This window comes from Tachysurus vachellii, chromosome 7 (assembly GCF_030014155.1).
Source record: "Tachysurus vachellii isolate PV-2020 chromosome 7, HZAU_Pvac_v1, whole genome shotgun sequence".
Lineage (NCBI taxonomy): Eukaryota > Metazoa > Chordata > Actinopteri > Siluriformes > Bagridae > Tachysurus > Tachysurus vachellii.
In genome coordinates, this window is record NC_083466.1 from 22,474,252 (window position 1) to 22,496,930 (window position 22,679).

General features: G+C 41.4%; 1 protein-coding gene across 1 annotated transcript; it reads right to left on the reverse strand.

The window, feature by feature from the left end:
* Positions 1-1,428: 1,428 nt before the first annotated feature.
* prkd4 (protein kinase D4) lies at positions 1,429-22,032 on the reverse strand. The gene is made up of 19 exons (XM_060875003.1): positions 21,884-22,032; positions 21,142-21,302; positions 10,818-10,956; positions 10,589-10,720; positions 9,405-9,559; positions 9,048-9,249; positions 8,318-8,395; positions 7,682-7,814; positions 7,423-7,546; positions 7,202-7,279; positions 6,374-6,587; positions 4,311-4,339; positions 4,153-4,225; positions 3,964-4,070; positions 3,686-3,847; positions 3,417-3,515; positions 2,634-2,901; positions 2,463-2,548; positions 1,429-1,712 (listed from the first exon to the last, which is right to left on the reverse strand). The coding sequence occupies exons 1-19, from the start codon at positions 21,927-21,929 to the stop codon at positions 1,560-1,562; spliced, it is 2,439 nt and encodes an 812-aa protein (XP_060730986.1). The 5' UTR covers positions 21,930-22,032; the 3' UTR covers positions 1,429-1,559.
* Positions 22,033-22,679: the final 647 nt, after the last annotated feature.

Below are 22,679 nucleotides of genomic sequence, written 5' to 3' on the forward strand. Positions count from 1 at the left end.
TGAGTTTTTGTACATCATGACTTGAGAACCCACAACCCTGGTGTCTTGTAACACACACACACACACACACACACACACACACACACACATTTCCAGCATTTAGCAGACACACCTTTATATCCAGAGTGACTGACATTATCTCATGTTTATACAACTGAGCAGTTAAGGGCCTTGTTCAGGGGCCCAACAGTGGGAGATTGGTGGAGCTGGGATTCAAACTCATAACCTTCTGATTGGTAGCTCAACACCTTAACCACAAGGCTACCACATAAAGGGTTTAATAGTGTAGTGGTAATATGTGGCAGCCTAGTGGTTAAGGTGTTGGGCTACCAATCAGAAGGTTGTGAGTTCAAATCCCAGGTCCACCAAGGTGCTGCTGTTGGGCCACTGAGTAAGGCCTTTAACCATCAGTTGCATAAACATGAGATAATGTAAGTCACTCTGGATATAAAGGTGTCTGCCAAATTAAACCCTTTATGTGGTTTAATTACCTGAATTGTTACACTACAGTTATCCTGTATTTACTTGTAGTTGCGGTATCCTTGTGAGATCACATAGTATAACTGCTTTAATCTAAGGTGAATGAGTGATTATTTTGTTTCTTCTCTTTATATGACTGACCAGATAGTCCTAGATTTCTGGTGCACTTGCATTATAGCAGCAATAAACAATTACTGATCAGCTTTTAAAAATCTCTCTTTAATTTTTAAAGAAACAAACATACAAAAATAAATAAATAAAAAGAAAAGACTTGATCGTAATGGAGTGATTGAGTGTTGAATAACACTTAAACATACCTCATTTAATAAAAGGATTCGATTTTGCGAAGCATCTGTTATGCATGTTTCTCTGAAACTTATAAAAAATAAGAGATCAATTCAACCCCATATGTGACAGAATGTTACCACAAAATCTGAAGCACACGATTATCTAGAATGAGTCTGTATGCTGTAGCGCTCCAGTTTCCCTTCACTGGAACTAAGAAGGTGAAACAGTGTTCCAGCATGACGACGCTCCTGTGCACAGAGCGAGCTCCATGAAGACATGGTGTGTTCAGGTTGGAGTGGAAGAACTCGAGTGTCCTGCACTGTGACTCAACCCCACTGAACACAAACTGAACCCCAGACCTCCTCACCTGACCTCAGTGTCTAATCTCACTAACACTCTTGAAGCTGAATGATCACAAATCCACACAGTCACGCACCAACATCTAGTGGAAAACCTTCTCAGAAGTGTGGAGCTGGGATGTTGAGGTGTCCACAAATGTTTGGGCTTATAGAGTATCTGAAGTTAATTCAGGCTATTATATATATTGTCTTAGAATGTGATTCGTCGTAAAAGTGACAATTTGACCCTTTCTTTTGCTTCCTGCACTTTGTAACATATATTTTATATACTGTAAATATAAATCCATAAATAAGAACTGCAGAGTTTTGTATCATTTTATTAAAAATAGTCAATGTGTATAAAATACATCAGATTAGGGCACTGGATTCTGTACGGTCCACACAGTCACATGTCTCCGGATTACACCGAGGTGTCCATTGTGTGAGTGTGTGTTAGAGTCCCTGTTCTGTCTGATGATGAGAAGGGAGACTGAGGCCTTTCTCCTGAGCGTGATGTCTCCAGCGTTCATCATCTGACTCGTGAGTGAGGTACCGGTGACCCAGACGCTGCTCAAACTGACGCAGGTCACACCACAGCTGGAAGTTCTGGAAGAAGGCACACACACACACACACACACACACATACACACACCCACACACACACACACACACACACATACACACACACACACACACATACACATATACACACACACATATACACATATACACACACACACACACACACACACATACACACACACATACACACACACACACACACATACACATACACACACACACATACACACATATACACACACACACACACACACACATACACACACACATACACACACACATACACACACATACACATACACACACACACACACACACACACACACACACACACACACACACACACACACAATATATTAATCTTTACTTTTAAAGGATTTTAGCTTCTTTCTTGGTGGATTTTAGAACGTAGAAGATTCTCCACTAAGGGGCGCTGCTGTGTAACTGAATCCTGGCTATTTTTTTCCTCCTCATTATCCATCCCTGTGTCATCGGCTTTTATAATCACAAGATCTAAAGCTGCATGTGTATTAGTGTTTAAGATGTTAAGAGTTAAATCACTGGATTGTCATAGTGGGGTCTTGTGAAACTCAGGATCTGTGAACGACATTAACGTGTAGACGTGTAGATTGTCTGTGTGGAGTTTTATTACAGGGTGAAAAAGTGAGAACTTGTAAGCTTGTGAATAATATAACTATGTACTAATTAATCAGAAGTTTTTCAGACATATTTAGTCATTAGTCAGTCACTCATATGACAGAGACAGGATGTTACCTGGAGCCAAGGATGTCCAATAGCTTTCCCCACACTGAACCTGCGCCGCACCACCACCTGCAGCAGGTTATTAATCAGATTCACCGCTGTGAAAAAAAACACAGAGACATCAGTGAGAAATCAGCATCACTTTATCCAGGTCTGTAGAAGATTCTGAGTTGTGCGTCTCACCCTCTAGAGAAATGAGGGCCCACAGGTGGCGCGGGTACATGAAGGCAGCGTTAGTGATCTGCTGGTGAATGTCCTCGTCCTCGTTGAAGGGAAACGTGCCGCTCAGGCTGACGTACAGGATCACCCCGACAGCCCACATGTCCAGAGAGCGGTTGTATCCGTGGCTGCTGATCACCTCGGGGGCCAAGTACGCCGGCGTGCCCACCACCGTGCGCCGGAAAGACCTCTCACCAATGATCCGTGCAAAACCGAAGTCACACAGTTTCACCTGGAACACAGACAGTGCGGAGAAGTTACGCTTATTCGCTATGCAAAGCATTCGATATCTTATAGAAGAACTGGATACCGAATAAAAAATTAGACACAGCACTAAAATGGACAGGATCAAAATCATGTTCCTGGAGAACTCCATCTAGTCTACAATCAAAGAATCAAAGCCTTTATTTTTGTCACATTGACATTACAGCACAGTGAAATTCTTCCTTCACATATCCCAACTTTGGAGGTTGTGGTCAGAGCACAGGGTCAGACATGATACAGCATCACTGGAGCTGAGAGATGTTAAGGGCCTTGCTCAAGGGCCCAGCAGTGGCAGATTGGCAGCACTGGGGCTTGAACCCTTATCAACAACCCAGAGCCTTAAACTGCTTTATACACCACTGCCCCAAACCCATAAAACAACTGGTTAATCTGCAGCAAGGCAATCAGGAGCATGGACACAATCTGATCTCTGCTGTGACGAGTTTGTGTTTGATTAAACCAGGCGCTGGACAGGAGACACACCTGAGGAAAAGGATCCGGTGAGGAGAGCAGCACGTTCTCAGGTTTAAGGTCACAGTGAGCGATGTGTCTTAAGTGCAGGTATCGCAGAGCCTCTAAAATCTACACACACACACACACACACACACACATATATATATATATATATATACAGATATCAGCATCCAACAGCAAACAATCATCTTAACAGTAGAGTAAGAGTTCTCTTTAAGAGCAGAGCATCCCTAGTGCTACTGACTCCAGTGTTAATACTTCAGCGTTTCCATGGCTACCTGCATAACAATGAAGCGTGTGATACGTTCAGGAAGTCGTCCGTTCTCGTTGGACAGAATCATCTCCAGCATGTCGCTGTGGAGCTTCTCCATGATGACAAATGTGCAATCAAGTGTCTCGAACATGGCATCAAGTACAATGACCCCAGGATGGGACAGACTCTTAACACACACACACACACACACACACACACACACAGTATTATTAGTAGATATATACACATCTATCCATTTCTCAGACGACTCCCAGTATAAAACAACTCTCTCATTCCACTCACCTGCAGTATGGCCACCTCGTTTTTGCTCTGTCTCTCCTGTTTGGCCGGGAATCGAGTTTTATCGATGACTTTAATGGCCACCGGTCGACCCGTCTTTCTGTGAGTGCCTACACACAAACACACCTCTCTGTACATCATCCTAATGGATTACCAACGTAGCTTATTTATCACTCTAACCCAACAGCTTACCTCCGTACACCACTCCAAACTGGCCTGATCCCAGCACTTCGTCAGAGAAAATCTGATACAGCAAACTAATATCCTGAGACACAAAACACACACCACAGAGTTAGCTCACACAGAACACATCTGTTTACTGCAACAGCTGTATGAAGATGAACTCTCACCTCGATTTGTTCGCTGGTGGCTTGAGCATCTGGGGGGAAAAAAAACAACAACTTTATTTACAAGTGCTCGTTTATGCTCGTTCAGCTCCTTAAATATAAATCCTCACATTTAAGCGATTTAACTACACTGATCTTGATCAACATGGACCACATTGAGAGAAAAAAAAAAAACAGTTAAATCTTTGTCTTGAACTTCCTCAGCACACATTCCGGTGGCATGTTACAAATATATCAGGTGTGTATAGGAGGTGTGGCCTAAAGTGTGAACTTCATTTGCATATTTAAATCATCTCACTTTGGACTACATGATGAAGAACATGTGATAATAGTGAACTTGTAACACTTTGAGCTGTGCTGTAACATGACAATAATAAATGAACCCTCGCTGCCTCAGCCTGCTGTATCATGGCTGATCCTGTGCTCTGAGCTAAACTGGGATATGCAGAAGAAGAGAATTTCACTGTTGTAATGTATATACGTGATAAATACGCTTTCTTCTTCTTCTCACATGGTTACAGAAGCTACAGTCACTCTTTTGTAACCCTGTTGAAGATACAACCCCACCACAGCTTGCTACAGAGAAACCACAAAGTGCATCCTCTTCTGTCTTGTAGACATGGTGGAAAATAGGCTGACCGTTTCAGCGCACCGTCACACACCATAACCCTTACAACTCTTACAAATGTCGACGATTTGAAGTTTTCCTTTGATTAAGTCACAAAGTCTTAGTTTATATGCAGCGTCCTCCGTACAATTCCCTGTAAAAGAGCTGTTACTATGGAAACGCTGGGGTCATTTTTAGAGATGCTGTTAGTGATAGAAGTTCTGACCAATTAGATTTGAACAACAGTGCTGTGGGGTTTTTTTTAAACCCTGCAGCGTCAGTACAGAACTAATGATGCACAAATGTCTCGGTTAATTATTATTAAAGATTTTTATAATATTTTTGTTAAAGTGGAAAGTTGTGTACACTTTATTTCTGTCCATGGTTTAATTTAAGGTTTCATTATATTATAGGATATAGAAGGATCTTCTAATAAATTAGAACAAACGGTGTGAGCGCAAGTGTGTGTGTATGTATTTGTGTGTGTATATGTGTGCATGTGTTTGTGCACGCATGTGTGTGTGTGTGTGTTTGGGTGAGGGTGTGTATATATGTGTGTGTGTGTAGGTGTGTATGTTTGCATGTGAGACCTGCAGGTCCTGCGGTATTGAGGCCCACGCTCTGTAACGGCATGTGTGCAAGTCTGATGGCCGACTCCTGGGCTACTCCTTCTGCATGTGTGTGTGTGCATACGTGTGTGTGTTTGTGCTTGTTTGTGTGTATGTGTGTGTGTGTATACATGTTTGTGTGTATGTGTGTTTGTGTGTATGTGTGTGTGTGCATGCGCGTGTGTGAGTGTGTGTGTATGTGTGTGTGTGTGTGTGTGTGTGTGTGTATGACCTGCATGTCCTGCGGTGTTGAGGCCGACGCTCTGTAAATCATGTGTGCAAGTCTGATGGCCGACTCCTGGGCTACTCCTTCTGCGTGTGTGTGTGTGTGCGTGTGTGCGTTTGTTTGTGTCTTTGTGTGTGTGTGTGTACAGTATGTGCATGTGTGTATGTGTGCATGTGTGCATGTGTGTGTGTGTGTGTGTGTGCGCGTTTGTGCTTGTTTGTGTGTATGTGTGTGTGTATGTATGTGTGTGTGTATGTGTGTGTATGTGTGTGTGTATGTGTATGTGGACAGTATGTGTGTGTGTAAGACCTGCATGTCCTGCGGTGTTGAGGCCGACGCTCTGTAAATCATGTGTGCAAGTCTGATGGCCGACTCCTGGGCTACTCCTTCTGCGTGTGTGTGTGTGTGTGTGTGTGTGCGTGTGTGTGCTTGTTTGTGTCTTTGTGTGTGTGTGTACAGTATGTGCATGTGTGTATGTGTGCATGTGTGTGTGTACTGTATGTGCATGTGTGTGTGTGTGTGCGCCTTTGTGCTTGTTTGTGTGTATGTGTGTGTGTATGTATGTGTGTGTGTGTGTGTATGTGTGTGTGTATGTGTATGTATACAGTATGTGTGTGTGTAAGACCTGCATGTCCTGCGGTGTTGAGGCCGACGCTCTGTAAAGGCATGAGTGCGAGTCTGATGGCCGACTCCCAGGCCTCTCCCTCTGTGTTAGAGAATACGCAGTAGACCACAGAACTCGTCAGCAGCTCAAACGTGTGACCTGCGTCATCCGGCTGCGTAGGAACAGTGAGCTGAGAGGAGCCTCGAACCTGCAGCACTTCCGACAGAGGCAGCTCCTGTACAGAAATCAGAAGAACATTTACATTTTAAAGGTGCCATATGAAATAAAAAAACAAATTAAATTCTTATAAAAGTGGAGGTCAGATAAGATCGTGTTGCATGTCGGTTATATAAGGATTAGTCACAGAAGTCACACCAACTGTCAGCTGAACGTCTGATTCAGATGGAACACAAAATTCTAAACACCTCTGATGTCGTCATCTGATTGGTTGGATTGTACAGGATTTCCGGAAGACGTCTGGGTCATGGTTTTTTAACAGCCTGTCTGTAAACAAAGCTACCATGATGCTTCATCTCCATCATGGAAGAAGGACGTCATCAGGTGACAATGAGCGTTTATGAGTATCGGCTAAACACCGGATGAACCAAATGATGTGAACTTCAGTGATAGACTCATTTATTTACACAGTCATTTAACTGTCAGTGGCTTCTCGACTGTGACGCTAAAGATATTCTGTCAGTCAGACAGGATCTTGGGCTGATCTTGACCAAAAAAAAGCTGCTATGGAGTCCAGACCTTCTGCTGATTGTCTCCTACTTCTACTACAAATAATAATAATAATAATAATGTTCAGGGAGGTTAAGTGTTGCACGGTGCAATATGGAGAACCTTGTAGAACTTGCTGCTGTTCTCGTTCTGGTAGAGTGTGATGCTTTTCCAATCCAGAACCCAGTAGTGCCTTTTCCTCTGCAAGACAAACCAAACCGATGCTCATTATCTTGATATTTATAATACTTTAGCTAAAAATGTTCCTCTTATGGCAAATATCAGCTTCTTGTATATATATGTGTGTATATATGTGTGTGTGTGTGTGTGTGATGTTCTCTCACCAGTGTATCTACATTGGTATGGTGCACCAGCCAGCCTCTCTTCAGAATTCCACTGGATCTCCTCTTACTGTGTTTAATTGACTGCACCACCCTCATCAAGGGGATATTACTGCTGAAGCACGGACTGAAAGAAAGACACAAAAAGAGAGAGAGAGAGTGAGAGAGAGAAGGGATGAATGACGAGTGTAGTGTTGGTACAGAATCCATGATAAACACTAATTGTATCGACTATCAGCACAGAGCTGTATGGTGTCGTTACCTCATCGGTGGTTGCTCTGCAGGCTCCTCCTCCACGTGAGGGCGTGCTTTAGAGTGATACTCTTCATAAATAGCGTTGACTGTTACCACAGAAATGTCCTCCTCAGATTCATGCTCCTGGTTTGAGTTGCTTTCTGTGTGAGATGGATGGAAAAACAACTTACCATAGATCAGACATCCTGTGGTTTGTCACCTACTGTGTTAACTGGAAGTGTGTGTGTGTGTGTGGGCTCGGACTCTACAAGAAAAATTACAATTACTGGTTTTGGCGATGCTACGTTCCCACAATATACCTAGTATACACAGTGTGGTATCCTGCAGTGGACTTCTTTCCTATACAGGGTGTATTCCTGACTCGGTAGACTGACAAGTGCTTACTGAAGACGAAGGAATGATCTGCGTTTGCTAAAGTTCCTGTTCTGTTGGAGTGTATTAATACATGGCACATGCTAGAAATATCTGAACGCCACAGGACAATCCGTGCATCCCATAATATTAACATATACAGATAGAAGGTAGGACAGATGATCGTGCTCTTTTGTGTTGGAACAAGTATCTGCACTTGTGAAGTGACTGATGCAAATCGAATTTTAACCCTTTCACCCCTAATATGTTGATTATGGGTTATTAGACAAACCTTCTCCATTGGCTCGCTCCCCTCTACAGTCTGCAGGAACCTGAGACTCACATTGGCGATGACAGTTAAACTTGCAGTCTGCAAAACAAATAGGACAAGAGGAAAAAAATATTCAAATGAAACGTAATAAAATACAATTCTGATCTGTTTGCCTCAACAGAAATCGAGATTCAACGTCTTCAACTGTACGGTTTTGGTGAGTCTGAGCTGACTGCAGCCTCGGCTTTATGTTCTCGGCTGACAGAAGAGGAACCCGGTGTCTCCTTCTGCTGTTCCACCTCAAGGTTTGATATGAACCAGCAGACTGTACACTCTTACACTTCGTAGTGTACTGTATTGTCTGTTTACACTTGATGTAATTCGGTTCATTTTACTCCTTAGCTCTTAGTTCTGTGTTGTCTAATGTAGCTCTGTGTCTTTATGTAGGACTAAAGCGCTGTACTGTATATGATCGAAATGACAAATAAAACCTTCTTGACTCTAAGTGCATTCTGAGATTATTCATCATCTTATAAATAAAGTAAATAAATAAATTAATAAAAACCTTTAGGTTGATGGTATCCTAAGTCTGCAACCCAGTGAACCAGTGTTAATGTATTTAAGTCAGAGTACAGCATACTCCTGTTCAGGATAACCATTTACCCTCGACGTTAAATAGGTATGTTCAAACTGAACCCTAGGTAAGTCCTTCATGTGGAACTTTTCACCCAGAAGTGTTTGCAGCTCTCACCGGAGCACTGCAGGCCTTGGCGGAACAGACCCTTCAGCAGCCGGTGGCAGTGTTGACACATTGTGGGCTTTTTGTATGTGTGGATGTGGAAGGTGTGTGGCACCCGGGGTCTGCCTCCTCTAGCCCCATCACACACCCCTAACCACACGGGCCTGTCTGCCCACGACGGGGGCCGAGAGCGAGAAGGCTTGGTGAGACTGATCTGGAGCACAGAGGAGAAAGACAACAGCATGAGGATTGCATGTGTTATTCCTCAGACCAGTCTGAGACTTGGTGCGGAAATTCCTTATATTTAACAAAACTTCAAAATAGAGGACGGCACTGTTTTTTCCCGTTATTTGTCCTATCTGGTGGTACCTCCTCCAGACTGCCTCCAGTGTGGCTGCTGAGGGAAGTGGCACGAGGACGCAAGGGAGGGAAGAGAGAGAGACTTTGGCCACATGGTCGGTACACACGTGAGCAGTCACTAGGTAACCTCAGGGCACAGCGTTTATGGAAATCTAAACCACAACCTGAGAGAGAGAGAGAGAGAGAGAGAGAGAGAGAGAGACAGAGAGAATAACAGAGAATTTTTACAGCTAGTATGTCTAAACTTCCAAAAACCTGCTAGCTCTGTGTGATTTCCTCATGCAGTGAAGGTCATTCATGTTCCACAGTGAAACAGACGTAAGCTAAACAATTCAAATACAAGTTGATGTGCTTTTCTTTCTGGATTGCTTTCAAACAGGGTTGTTAGTGGTATTGATGGTATTTTTAGTCTGTGACCTAGTGCATTAGTATCAGGATGTATTCATGGATAGACACTTGGATAAGAGAGTCTGCTGAATGCTATACGTGTAAATGTAAATGCTAGAACTCGACTTGAGATGCTAGGCATGCAAAACAAAAAAGAAGGCTTTCCACTAGATGTTGGCGCGTGACTGTGTGGATTTGTGATTATTCAGCTACAAGAGCGTTAGTGAGATCAGACACTGAGGTCTGGGGTTCAGTCGGTGTTCAGTGGGGTTGAGTCACAGTGCAGGACACTCGAGTTCTTCCACTCCAACCTGAACACACCATGTCTTCATGGAGCTCGCTCTGTGCACAGGAGCGTCGTCATGCTGGAACACTGTTTCACCTTCTTAGTTCCAGTGAAGGGAAACTGGAGCGCTACAGCATACAGACTCATTCTAGATAATCGTGTGCTTCAGATTTTGTGGTAACATTCTGTCACATATGGGGTTGATGCTCAGATCTTCACATACTTTTGGCCAGGTTCAATTTAGGAAAGTATCAAGTGAATATACTCAGCATTAGCATTGATTTTATTCATAATTCCATTTTGAACACAAAAGAGAGAAAGAAGGAAACTTAAAATGGAAAACAGACTCAATAACAACAACAACAACAACAACAATAATAATAATAAAACTTTCCTGCAAGTTTAATAATTGAGTTTTATTGACTTCTTTATATAAGAAAACCACAAACTGGCAGTTATTTCAGTAAAGGAAAAGTGTGTGTGTGTGTGTATTTGTGTGTGATGTGTCAGCATGTGTTACCTTCACACTTTAAGCCTTGTCGGACGAGCCCCCAAAGCATCTCCCCGCAGTGATGGCAAAAGGTAGGTGTGCGATAAGACTGAACCACCAAAGAATGTGGGCGAAACTTTACCTCAGTCAGCGTTGCAGAAGCTGAAAGGATCAAAAAGAGGCAGATGAAATATAAAACTTTACGCAATGTAAGATTCAAGGTGTGTGTGTGTGTGTGAATGTGTGCGCGAGTCCTAACCAGCAAGTACCACTTCCACCAGGTCTCCGTCGTGCAGGTAGTGTTGCTCTGAGAGTCTGTGGAGGATCTGCTCAGACGTAGGATCATGTCGGAAAAGCAGCAGCTTCTCACCGAGACCTATTATACTCCAGTCAGGGGCCTTTACAAGCAAAGAGAAGCAGGGGGTTTATTCAAACGGACATAATGTATAACAGGAGATTAAATATAGTGAGACAATAAACACTCTATGTAGAAGAGTGGACCATAATACACCTTATATCTTCATTCTAGTTCTAATATTATATCACATCACTGCAGAGGTCAAGGACTCGTGTGGTGGATACTTAAAGAAAAAATCATTTCCTGTAGAAGATGTTTATTTAATGTTTACTGAACGAGTCTCCAGTGTCTGCGTTTTAATCAGAGTTAAAGGTAAAGTTTCTTTCTTCACGATGGAGGAGGTTGAGCTTTCCGGTTTCTCAGTAACACAACAGGCCAAGTTTTTTTTTTTTTTTTTTTTTATTTCAACAAAAAGAAAAAAGAGACAGAGAGAGAGAGAGAAAGGATGGTATGAGAGCAACAGTTTGTAGTTGCTATAACAGAAGTAATGACAGGAACTAAGCTGTTTTTGCAGACGTGCTACAAACAGAAGTATAAACGGATAACAGTATACGCTGTGTTCTTTAATTAATAAGACCAGTGTTAGCAAAGTGCTGTCATAAAAGCTCTTTGTTGTGTTTACACGGTGTTTACACTGAAGTCAAGAACAGGGTGGGAAAAAGGAAGCAACAAAGCTGCTGTGGAGTAAAGCTTTCGTGTTTTGTGAGACGAGAGAAAGAGAGACAGACGATCGAAAAGCTACGCATCCGTCCGTAAACACCGCGACAACACACTCTATAAAGTGTATCTCTCTGTGCTCTGTCTATACCCCCGACATGGTGCTATCTCACATGACCAGGCACCGTATCTCATCTCAGATCTCAGTGTAAATAAGGCAGCCGAGCCAGACACATACACACAACCACACACACAGACACAAACGCTCAGAAGAATGAAATCAGATGGCAGAGATAAGCTCTGGTGCAATTCAGTCTGCTAGAACAGGAGGTTTATGTGAAAGCAGGTCAGATGTACGGCTGTGAGTCTGCCTGAGGTGATCGCGCAGAGCCCCGGAAAGCATCAAGCCTTTAAATGTCAGAGCTTTTTTTTTTGCAATTTAAAACTAGGAGGAAATGACTCAAAATGTGCATGTGAAAGGGAGAAAGAAAACGAGAGAGAGAGAGTGTTAGATCATGGAGGAGGGTAAACATCCTACTCTGACTCAAGTGTCCCGGAATAAGACAAAAGTATGATAAAAATAAACAAAGTGACTGTTAACGCTGTGTCTTTGGTGACGTTAGAGAAGGCACAACACAGAGAAGGTGTGTGTGTGTGTGTGTGTATGATTTCTCACATTAGCCATGCTGTGTGGTAAATGATTTGAAGTACATTCTAGGAAAATGAATGATCTATGATTCTAATCACATTCCATTATCTGGGGGTGATAGCTAAGGTGTTAAACTACTAACAGAAAGGTTGTGAGTTTGAATCCCAGGTCCACCAAGCTGCCCCTGCTGGGCCCCTGAGCAAGGCCCTTAACCTTCAATTGCTCAGATAAGAATGTAAGTGGCTCCAGATGAGGGCATCTGCCAAATGCTGTAAATGTAAATTCTCTACAAATTTATAATCAGCGGAAAAAAAAATCCCAGTGTCTGTGGTGCGTCCAAAGCTAGAAATCAGAGCGGAAAACCACCGACTTGCAACCAATCAGGACTAAGAGGCTTCTGATTCCGTTACTTTTCTAGCCTTGTCATGCGTTTAGAGGGTGTGGCTTTGAAGGAAACACTGAAGGAAGTGGCTGGGTTTGAATTTTAAATAAAAAAAAAAACAAAGAAAAAAACAACAACAAGGTTTCAAAGATGTTACCTTTGATGTTTAAGCATATAAAATATTGCAAATCAGCTCTGTAGCTCAATGCTCTGTAAAAGAAAACATACAATTCAGACATCTCCTGGTCTGTGAAATGATGGTAATATTACGCTTTGCTCAGGTTTCTTGATCACACACAACTGAAGCCAGATCTATCTGTGATCATTTTAATTGGCTTAATTATCTTCTCACTTTATTCTACACTGACATTTATTAAGAAATTCAGTTTGCAAACATAAATAAATCAAATAAAGAAATCTATCAAATGTTATACAGGTTACTGGGAAAAAAATCAATGTGCAAAAGTTAGGAAATAAGCAATGTAGAAAATATCTCATGGAGTAGTTATTCATTATTATTCGAGTTTCACTGTAAACCTTCTCATCTGTAATATGTAATTTTACTAGCCAGACCTTTAACATTAATAGTGTTATGTTTTATGTTTTTTTTCTCAGTAAATGTAGTCTAGAACCTCCTGTTTTAACAGAAAGAAGTCATATCAGCGGCACGACCACCGACCGACTACAAGCAGCTTTCCACATCCTGGAGCTTATAAACAGAAAACTGTACAAAAGATTTCAGATGCTAAGTATATTCGATACTCAGAATGTAAGCAAACACGATGTCATGTTCTTAATGAACATGCGTATAGATGCACAATAGGTGTATTTAGTGTATCTGTTTGAAACCGGACATGAAGTGTGCATTAGAACCTTCGACTTGGTTTTATTTGTATTGTGATTTTAACAGTAGGACAATTTCTAAAAGCAGATTTTTTACGGAATATAATGTTTTATCACATGGACATTACAGCACAGTGAAATTCTTTCTTCACATATCCCAACTTTTGGAGGTTGGGGTCAGAGCATAGCTGTGGGGATTTGTGATCATCAAGCTTTAAGTGAGATCAGACTTCTGCTGAGATCTGATTGCTTCTGTTTTCTGGACCTGACTGATACATCTACATGACACCCTACCCCTGGTGGAGTCTCGTCACTTGGTTGGGCACTCTGGGATAGATCAAGGACAGCCCAATGGCCCATGGGATTACTGTGGATAGAGCAAATTGGAGACAATGACACTGTCTTTGGTCTGCCGTTGCGTAGGTCAGCTTTGTGCTCGGGTCTTCATCTGTGAACATTTGAAGACTTCGTCAGGAAGGAGTTACAGTAGAGTTAAGTCTGTTATAAACTCAGATATGACGCTGACCAAGTAGTTCGTCAGGAGCTCTCGGTTGCACAATTCCACTCGACTACAAACTGTTGTAGAAAGCAATTTTTACATTTACATTATTTCCTGTCCAGTGTCACCAGTGAAGGGAAATCTTCATTCTAGGCAACTATGTGCTTCCAATGTTGTGGCAAAATTTTGCCAAAAGGTCATGTGATGGCCAGATGTCCAAATATAGTCCAATGTTTTGGGAAATAAAATGAACTATAATTGGTCGAAGACTCCACCTTGTGTGTGTGGAGTTTGCATGTTCTCCCTGTGCCTCTGGGGGTTTCCTCCGGGTACTCCGGTTCCTCCCCCGGTCCAAAGACATGCATGGTAGGTTGATTGGCATCTCTGGAAAATTGTCCGTAGTGTGTGATTGCGTGAGTGAATGAGAGAGTGTGTGTGCCCTGTGATGGGTTGGCACTCCGTCCAGGATGTATCCTGCCTTGATACCTGATGGCGCCTGAGATAGGCACAGGCTCCCCGTGACCAGAGGTAGTTCAGATAAGCGGTAGAAAATGAGCGAGTCAATGTTTGGAGACTTCAGAGGCAGCTACAAACCAAAATAATAACTGTAATGGGGATTTAAAGGAAAAACAAACAATGTGTACCCGAGACCAATAATGAAGTCGAGCAAGGTCGAGGAAGCATAAAAAGGCAGAATTCATAGACTGTGGTTGCAAGTGATTCACACCTTTGAAACATACAGTTCACAGACATGAACAGTCAACTTAAGGCAGTTTTGAGGAAAACAGAAAATGTAAGTCACCTCAAAATCACCACATTATGCCAAACACTGTTTCTGCCACACAATTGGATGGACATCAACTTCCATAAACAAATAAATAAATTCTGATGATATGTACAACATGTAGTCATTTCTTTTCCAAAAAAAAGTAAACAAACGTTCAGAAACCAAGCAGAAAATATAAGTGCACCCTTCACTTCCAAAAGCATCAATCAATTAGCAGTTTGGTGTTAGTAATAAAATGCCCAAGAATCATAAAAAATCAAGGAAAAATGTCACTTCTTCTATAGCAGAAGAACCTTTAGTATTCAGGAGCATTCAGGTGTGACATCAGCCATGAAATCAGAGAGGCAATAATTGCTGCACGTTAATCTGTAAAGGGTTACAAGGCCATCTCTCTAAACTTAAATTTACCGTTTTACAACTGTTTCCAATCTTCTCAAGAATAGACATCCAAGCAAATTCAGCTCAAGATCAAACTGTTTCATGTTCAAAGTTATATAAAGATTAGACTCAATAACTACTGAAGGCTTTTGTGAACAAATTAAAACCATAAAAGTTGTGAACCACAAACGTTCTAGACCTCTGGAGTGATTAAACCAAGCAAGAGATGTTTGGTCATCGTGCATTGTTCCATGTCTGGAGAAATCTGAACACAGAAGTAGTGTTAATTTCGTCACCTATTTTTAATTTAGTCTTAAGCCCTATTCAGACGGGATTAGTTTTACGTGGGGACGTGGAATAATGCAATTTTACCTCAGGACGTCGGTAATATTAATTGGCCAATTCGCACGGGACAAGACATCTCAGTAAAACTAGCAGAAGTGGGAGGGGTAACTCGCTTTACGCACCACAGTAACCTCCTTGTCGCCATGTGCGTATGACGTTGCTTCCTGTTATCACGTGTGCAAACAGCCAACATGGCACCTCCATGCTTGCAAAACGCGCCATAAACTACCTTTAAACAGGAAATGACGGAATTTTACCGTACATATTTACAGCGGGTCTATTCGGACGGGATTAGTATTACCTGAGGTAATTTTTCCGGACCTTTTTACAGAAGGTAAAAGTCGCCGTAATCTTTACTGACATTGTCCGTAATGATTACCGAGATGGCACATTCGGACGGGACTAAAATCACTGAGAAGCTCTGGTAATAATTACTTTACCCCCACGTCCCCATGTCAAACTAATCCTGTCCGAATAGGGCTATAGTCTTAGTCTTGTGCCAAATGTCCTTGTTAGTTTTAGTCATATTTAGTCATTCACATATCTTTTTTTGTTAGTTTTAGTCGATTAAAAGTCTCGTCATTTTAGTCTAGTTTTAGTCAAAAAATTGTAGTCTTTTTTTAAAATAACACATTATTACTGAGATTATTACTGATAAACATTTCAGTAAAAAAAAAAAGTGTTTCACATCTCAAACATTGGTTAAATGTCATAATTACCTGACAAAATATACTTGTTGAATGATTTTTGTTGAATGCAAATGTTAAACGTGTCTGGTTTTCAATTTGTGATTTAGGAGACACATTCATTAATGATTAACCTGTTCTGAAGAGTATTTTATTTTAACCAACACAATACAAAAGCTGGAGCCCAACAGACTCCGACTGACAACTTAAGTTACAAAGGTTTTTAAAACGGTTTCGGTTGCCTTGTGTCTCATGTTTCTGTTCAAATCAGAAATAAAATAAATATACTCAGAAAAACTGAAAAGAATAGGCCTACTTTACTGTAGGCCTAAAATACAACCTATTTACAGTCCGCGAATCACAAAAGTATCAGTGAGAAGTTGAGAACACACGTTTAAACAGTGCATACACTCGAACTTGACCGCACATCACATTTTTTACTTTAAAAAAAAGTATTAACTATTGGTTACTATAATACTATAGTATTACTATATAGTATTACTATAACTATAGTAGTAACTATTGGTTACTTTTATTGATACTGCTTTTAATCGTAATGCAAAGACCAGTCATCGGGACATAAGCTGTCATGTACAATAAAAGAGCCTGAGCAGAGACAGGAAATATAATTTAACACAAAAAGCCTGACTAGACCAGGGGTGGACTTGAGCTCAGGACCTTTTTTGAGCGGCGTGTGGACGAATTGTTTCTACGCACACACTAAACAGCGCAAAGCCGCGAACTTGAATATTTTATAGGCGTAACAGCTGATAAAAAAGCAGACAATTGTAGACGAAAATGAAGAGAGATTTTATCTTAGTTTTTATTTTATACAAAACATTTTCGTCTCGTCTTTTTTCGTCAAAAATAATGCATGTTAATTTAGTCTTAGTCAGCGTTTTTGGACAGTGGTGCAGTCTTGTCATCGTCTCGTCTTAGTCATGAAAAAAAAAAGGTTGTTGACGAACATATTTCGTCTCGTCTCGTCTGACGAAATTAACACTACACAGAAGATCCCTTTTTTCCATTTACAGCATTTACCAGAAGCCCTTATATCCAGAGTGACTTACATTATCTCATTTTTATACAACTGAGCAATTGAGGGTTAAGGGCCTTGTTCGGGGGCCCAACAGTGGCAGCTTGGTGGAATTTGCCAGAACTTGCTGGGATTGAACTCACAACCTTCCGATTAGTAGCCCAACACTTTAACCACTAGGCTACCACAGGCATGATGGTGGAGGGATCATGATCTTGTCAGAGGATCCGGGAAACTTCAAGACACTGAAAAAACTATGAGCTTCTCTTTATACCACATGATTCTTCAGAAAATATGAGATCATCTATCGAGCAGTCTAAGGCAGCGGGAAACCGGGTCAACGCCCTCCAACTCATCAGCAAATTGAGATCAAAAATAAATGTTGATGATGTTGAAATGACCAAAGACAAAGTCCAGACCTCAAAGCCATTGTGATGCTGAGACAGAATCTTAAGAGAGATGCCTTCAAATGACACGAAGCATCGTTGTAATAAGCGTGAGACACAATTTCTCCATAATGATATGATTTATTTAATAAACTTAAAGATTTTGTTTATATTATTATTAATAATTACACAATGATTTTTTTTAAAACTCCCAATATAAAATATAATAATAAATATCTAATTTTTATATAATAGAATATAAAAATGTACACGTAACAATTTTGGTCAATATTAAATAAAAAGACTTGAAGATGAATTTTTTTTTGTTTTGATTTTTTTGGAAATTATTTTTATTTATTTATAGTGTTTTATCTTGTTTCCTCGTGGTATTCTTATGTGATTCATTTTAATTGTATTTTTAAAAAAAGAAGAAAAAATCATTAGACATGCAATATTTAGAACATGGATACGTTTTAATCAATACATGAATAAAAGGATTTTTTTTTTTTTTTTTAATTAATTTAAGGCCGTGGATCAAATGATGATAAATCTAGCTTAGACTACAATTACAGCGACTGTGAAAATTCTATTACAGCTGAAAAAATGTGCAAGTGAAACTAAACTACGTGACAGAGACACGAGTCCCATCCAAATCCAGTGCACCAGAGAGCAATAAAAACTATTTACTGATGCTGCTTTGATTTTTATCCCACGCACACGTCTGAGATCATCACGGCATCAGAAGCAGTTCATCACAAGCGACTGTGTGCACAAACCTAATATTTTACTGCATGTGTGTGGGGATGGGACACAAAACCAGGACACCTGAGAATCTGTTAATATTATCATACTGTGTGTGTGTGTGTATGTTTACATTAAGAATCTTCCTGTATACAGTATATGCCATAGGGGTGCATATACAAGTGTTAGTGTGTGTACATGTGGCTGCAGGAGCTTGTAGAGGACACACACCGCCCGGTGTGTTGTGTATGTGTGTCGTGAAGACGTGGCTGTGGTTGGAAAATGAACCACACATGCTCAAAACCACACAGCAGTAATGCTGACAGCAGCAAGCTTACAGGTCAGATACTGTGCCTGTGACTCTGACACACACACACACACACACACACACACACACACACACACAGCAATAATATCTCTTCCCTGTCCAGACCATCTAATATACCACAATAATTAACAAGGTTCAGGAAGCACATTAATTCAGCTCTCTTGCTAGTCGAAGCCATGCCGTTCTACCGCGTTCTCGACCATCACGTAGGCATCTCGCAGGATGTAGCATCAGCGTGTTGAACTGTTAACACCACAGCGCTGTTCATTTCTTGACATTTACTGTTCAAAGGTAAGGGAGCTGGTTACTGTTCTCTAACAGCTGCTCTGACACGGGTTCCAGATTTACGTCGAATCGAACGTTAAATATTTAAACGCTGTCTTTTAGACACGGACTTGAAAAAAAACCCAACGTATTTCTCACGCATTTATTTAACACTAATAGAATTGCAACTTACTGTAGAACTGCAAGATTTATTACATGCTGTGTATATATTTAGGTCAAGTCTTCGTAGGTCCTAGTGTATGAAGTCTGAACACATCTTATTACGCTGTGCATGACGTGTACAAAAAGGCACCAGATGTGTGGATTTGCAGGATTTGTTTTTATTTCCTTTTTTCAGTGTTTAAAAGGAACATAAAATGAGGATCATTAGGTAGATCATTATTAGGTATGATGGCGTAGGACATGTTAATGTAACACTCTTTCTCTATACTGAGCAAAGACAAGTTTGTTCTGTGAATGGCTGTCTCTCTCTCTCTCTCTCTCTCTCTCTCTCTCTCTCTCTCTCTCAGACTCTCACTCTCTTTCACACACCCCCCTCTCTCTCTCTCTCTCTCTCTCTCTCTCTCAGACTCTCACTCTCTTTCACACACACCCCTCTCTCTCTCTCTCTCTCTCTCTCTCTCTCTCTCTCAGACTCTCACTCTCTTTCACACACACCTCTCTCTCTCTCTCAGACTCTCTCTCTCTCTCTCTCTCTCTCTCTCAGACTCTCACTCTCTTTCACACACACCTCTCTCTCTCTCTCAGACTCTCACTCTCTTTCACACACACCTCTCTCTCTCTCTCAGACTCTCACTCTCTTTCACACACACCTCTCTCTCTCTCTCTCTCTCTCTCAGACTCTCACTCTCTTTCACACACACCCCTCTCTCTCTCTCTCTCTCTCTCTCTCAGACTCTCACTCTCTTTCACACACACCTCTCTCTCTCTCTCAGACTCTCACTCTCTTTCACACACACCTCTCTCTCTCTCTCAGACTCTCACTCTCTTTCACACACACCCCTCTCTCTCTCTCTCTCTCTCTCTCTCTCTCTCTCTCTCTCTCAGACTCTCACTCTCTTTCACACACACCTCTCTCTCTCTCTCAGACTCTCACTCTCTTTCACACACACGCCTCTCTCTCTCTCTCTCTCTCTCTCTCTCTCTCTCTCTCAGACTCTCACTCTCTTTCACACACACCCCTCTCTCTCTCTCTCTCTCTCTCTCTCTCAGACTCTCACTCTCTTTCACACACCTCTCTCTCTCTCTCTCTCTCTCCCTCTCTCTCTCAGACTCTCACTCTCTTTCACACACACCTCTCTCTCTTTCTCTCTCAGACTCTCACTCTCTTTCACACACACCCCTCTCTCTCTCTCTCTCTCTCTCTCTCTCTCTCTCTCTCTCTCTCTCTCTCTCTGACTCTCACTCTCTTTCACACACCTCTCTCTCTCTCTCTCTCTCTCTCTCTCTCTCTCTCAGACTCTCACTCTCTTTCACACACACCTCTCTCTCTTTCTCTCTCAGACTCTCACTCTCTTTCACACACACCTCTCTCTCTCTCTCTCTCTCTCTCTCTCTCTCTCTCTCTCAGACTCTCACTCTCTTTCACACACACTTCTCTCTCTCACCCCTTCTCTCCCCCACCCTCCCCCACCCTCTCTCTCACTTCTGGTCATCAGGATTCAAACTCACACCCTCCTAAATACAGAGTGCACATTTTGAGAGACACCACTCTAGAAGGTCATTTTATATTTCTACATTCTCTAAATCCATCAGCATCAGTCACGTCACTGGATCATCGAGTCATCTCAACTTCGACGCCTCTTTTGAGTCGCTGTCTAAAATAAAACTGACTTTAAACGAGTGACCTACAGAGATATAAAAAATCGAAGCATGGCATTACTTCAAGGCAAAGCAAAGCCTCTTTATCATTATTTTCTACTTATTCGGTGGAATGTGTCAAGGTCCTTTTATGTTATAGCAGCGATAAACCACGCTTCTTTTTACCTAAATAAAACAACCAAGTGGTTACTATAGAAACAGGAATGAATTATTAACCTAAACCTGTGCATTGTAGTCAGAGCTGCTGTAGTTAACAAACACCTCCTGACCAATCAGAATAGAAAACTGGAAAATTGCATATTGGATGTTCAAATAAAATAAACAGCAAATTTCGAATGCAGTGACAATAAAACAGACAAAAACATAAATGATTTTTTTTTTAAAAATGAGACACTTTCCTACCTGCTTCTCGATTATTTCTGCTGCTACTTTCTTGACGCTTTTGAAACTTAGCCGACCTTTAGGCACTTTGACCCGTTCTTTAAACAGACCTATCTGGAAGTAGACGGAAATGGACCCCTCTTGGACAGACTCTGTCCCCATAGACATCTGAGAAAAGCAATCTTTTAAAAAGAGAGGAAAAGAGAGAGAGAGAGAGAGAGAGAGAGAGAGAGAGAGAGAGAGAGAGAGAGAGAGAGAGAGAGAGAGAGAGAGAGAGAGAGAGAGAGAGAGAGAGAAAAAAGAGAGAGAGAGAAAAAAGAGAGAGAGAGAGAGAGAGAGAGAGAGAGAGAGAGAGAGAGAGAGAGAGAGAGAGAGAGAGAGAGAGAGACCAAAGAAGATGGAGCTTGGGTTAATTCTGTAACATCAGCTTAAGAATAGCCTCGTATTTCTTTCACGCTTTCAGAATAGCCTCGTATTTCTTTCACGCTAGGTTGTGAAACACAGAACCGAAAGCCTCCTGAATATTGCACAAGGACTCGAGAGCGAACTCAATGCAGCTGAAAAACTGAAGTGAAAAGCTAAAGCGAGTCAACAGACTTGAGCTAGATTACTGAAGAGCACCACAACTATCATGCACTGTTTTACAACCTGGGTGCAAATCTTTAACCACAAGTTAAAGGAAACCTGACAAAGAACAACTCGACGCAGTTAAAAGAAATTAGTGTGGAGCACTAAGTGAAGAAAACGAACAGAAAATACTTACTGGAAATGCCTAAGTTCAGAGAATCCTGCTCCACCCTGGCAGCCATTTTCTCTCACCTTGGCAAGGGAGAAATAACACCTCTCTGAAGACCCCTGTGTTTTCTCTGCTGTCGCATGTCACACTGGTTTCCTTTTGTGAGGCATACTTCAGTAATGAGACTCTGACTGTAGACAGGAAACTCGACACACACACGCACATACATATACACATACACACACACACACACACTTTTTTTCTCTCAGTGACAATATCCCTTCTCATCACTTGACTGTTTGTTTGTTTGTTTGTTTGTTTTTTTAAACACATTCATGACATCATGGGGTACAGGGCTCTCAAGTTTTGAAGACAGGCAAGAGTGACATCTCCAAGAGTGACATCACTGAGCACAAATCTTTTTTTTTTCAATTTGTCATGATTGATTACAACGTCCTGTCCAGAGACAAGCTGTTTCATGTTTCGGTTTTGTTCAAACCGACCATCGAAAATACCCTCTGGGCATCAGCATTAGAACGTGGAAGCACTAAAACCAAGGCTTGATCTTTGATAGCCTCCCAAATTGGTTCAATCCAGTCACCTTTGAAAAAAAGGAACCAGGGGCCTCAATTACTCCGATGTTGTAAAGAGTCAAGTCAAGTCAAGAAGCTTTTATTGTCATTTCAACCATATATAGCTGTTACAGTACACAGTGAAATGAGACGTTTCTCCAGGATCAAGGTGCTACATAAAACACAGACAGGGCTAAGAACTTAGTAAGTTAGTCCTAGATACATAAAGTGCAACTGTGCAACCTGGTGCA

Bases quoted from the DNA above. Each gene is read 5' to 3' on its own strand.
- prkd4 (XM_060875003.1), bottom strand. From the start codon at position 21,929: ATGGCTGCCAGGGTGGAGCAGGATTCTCTGAACTTAGGCATTTCCA. The intron at 10,957-21,141 runs GTAGGAAAGTGT...TTGCTTGTAAAG, and splicing joins CAGAAATAATCGAGAAGCAG to GCCCCTGACTGGAGTATAAT. The intron at 6,588-7,201 runs GTTCTCCATATT...ATTTCTGTACAG, and splicing joins ACAGCAGCAAGTTCTACAAG to GAGCTGCCTCTGTCGGAAGT.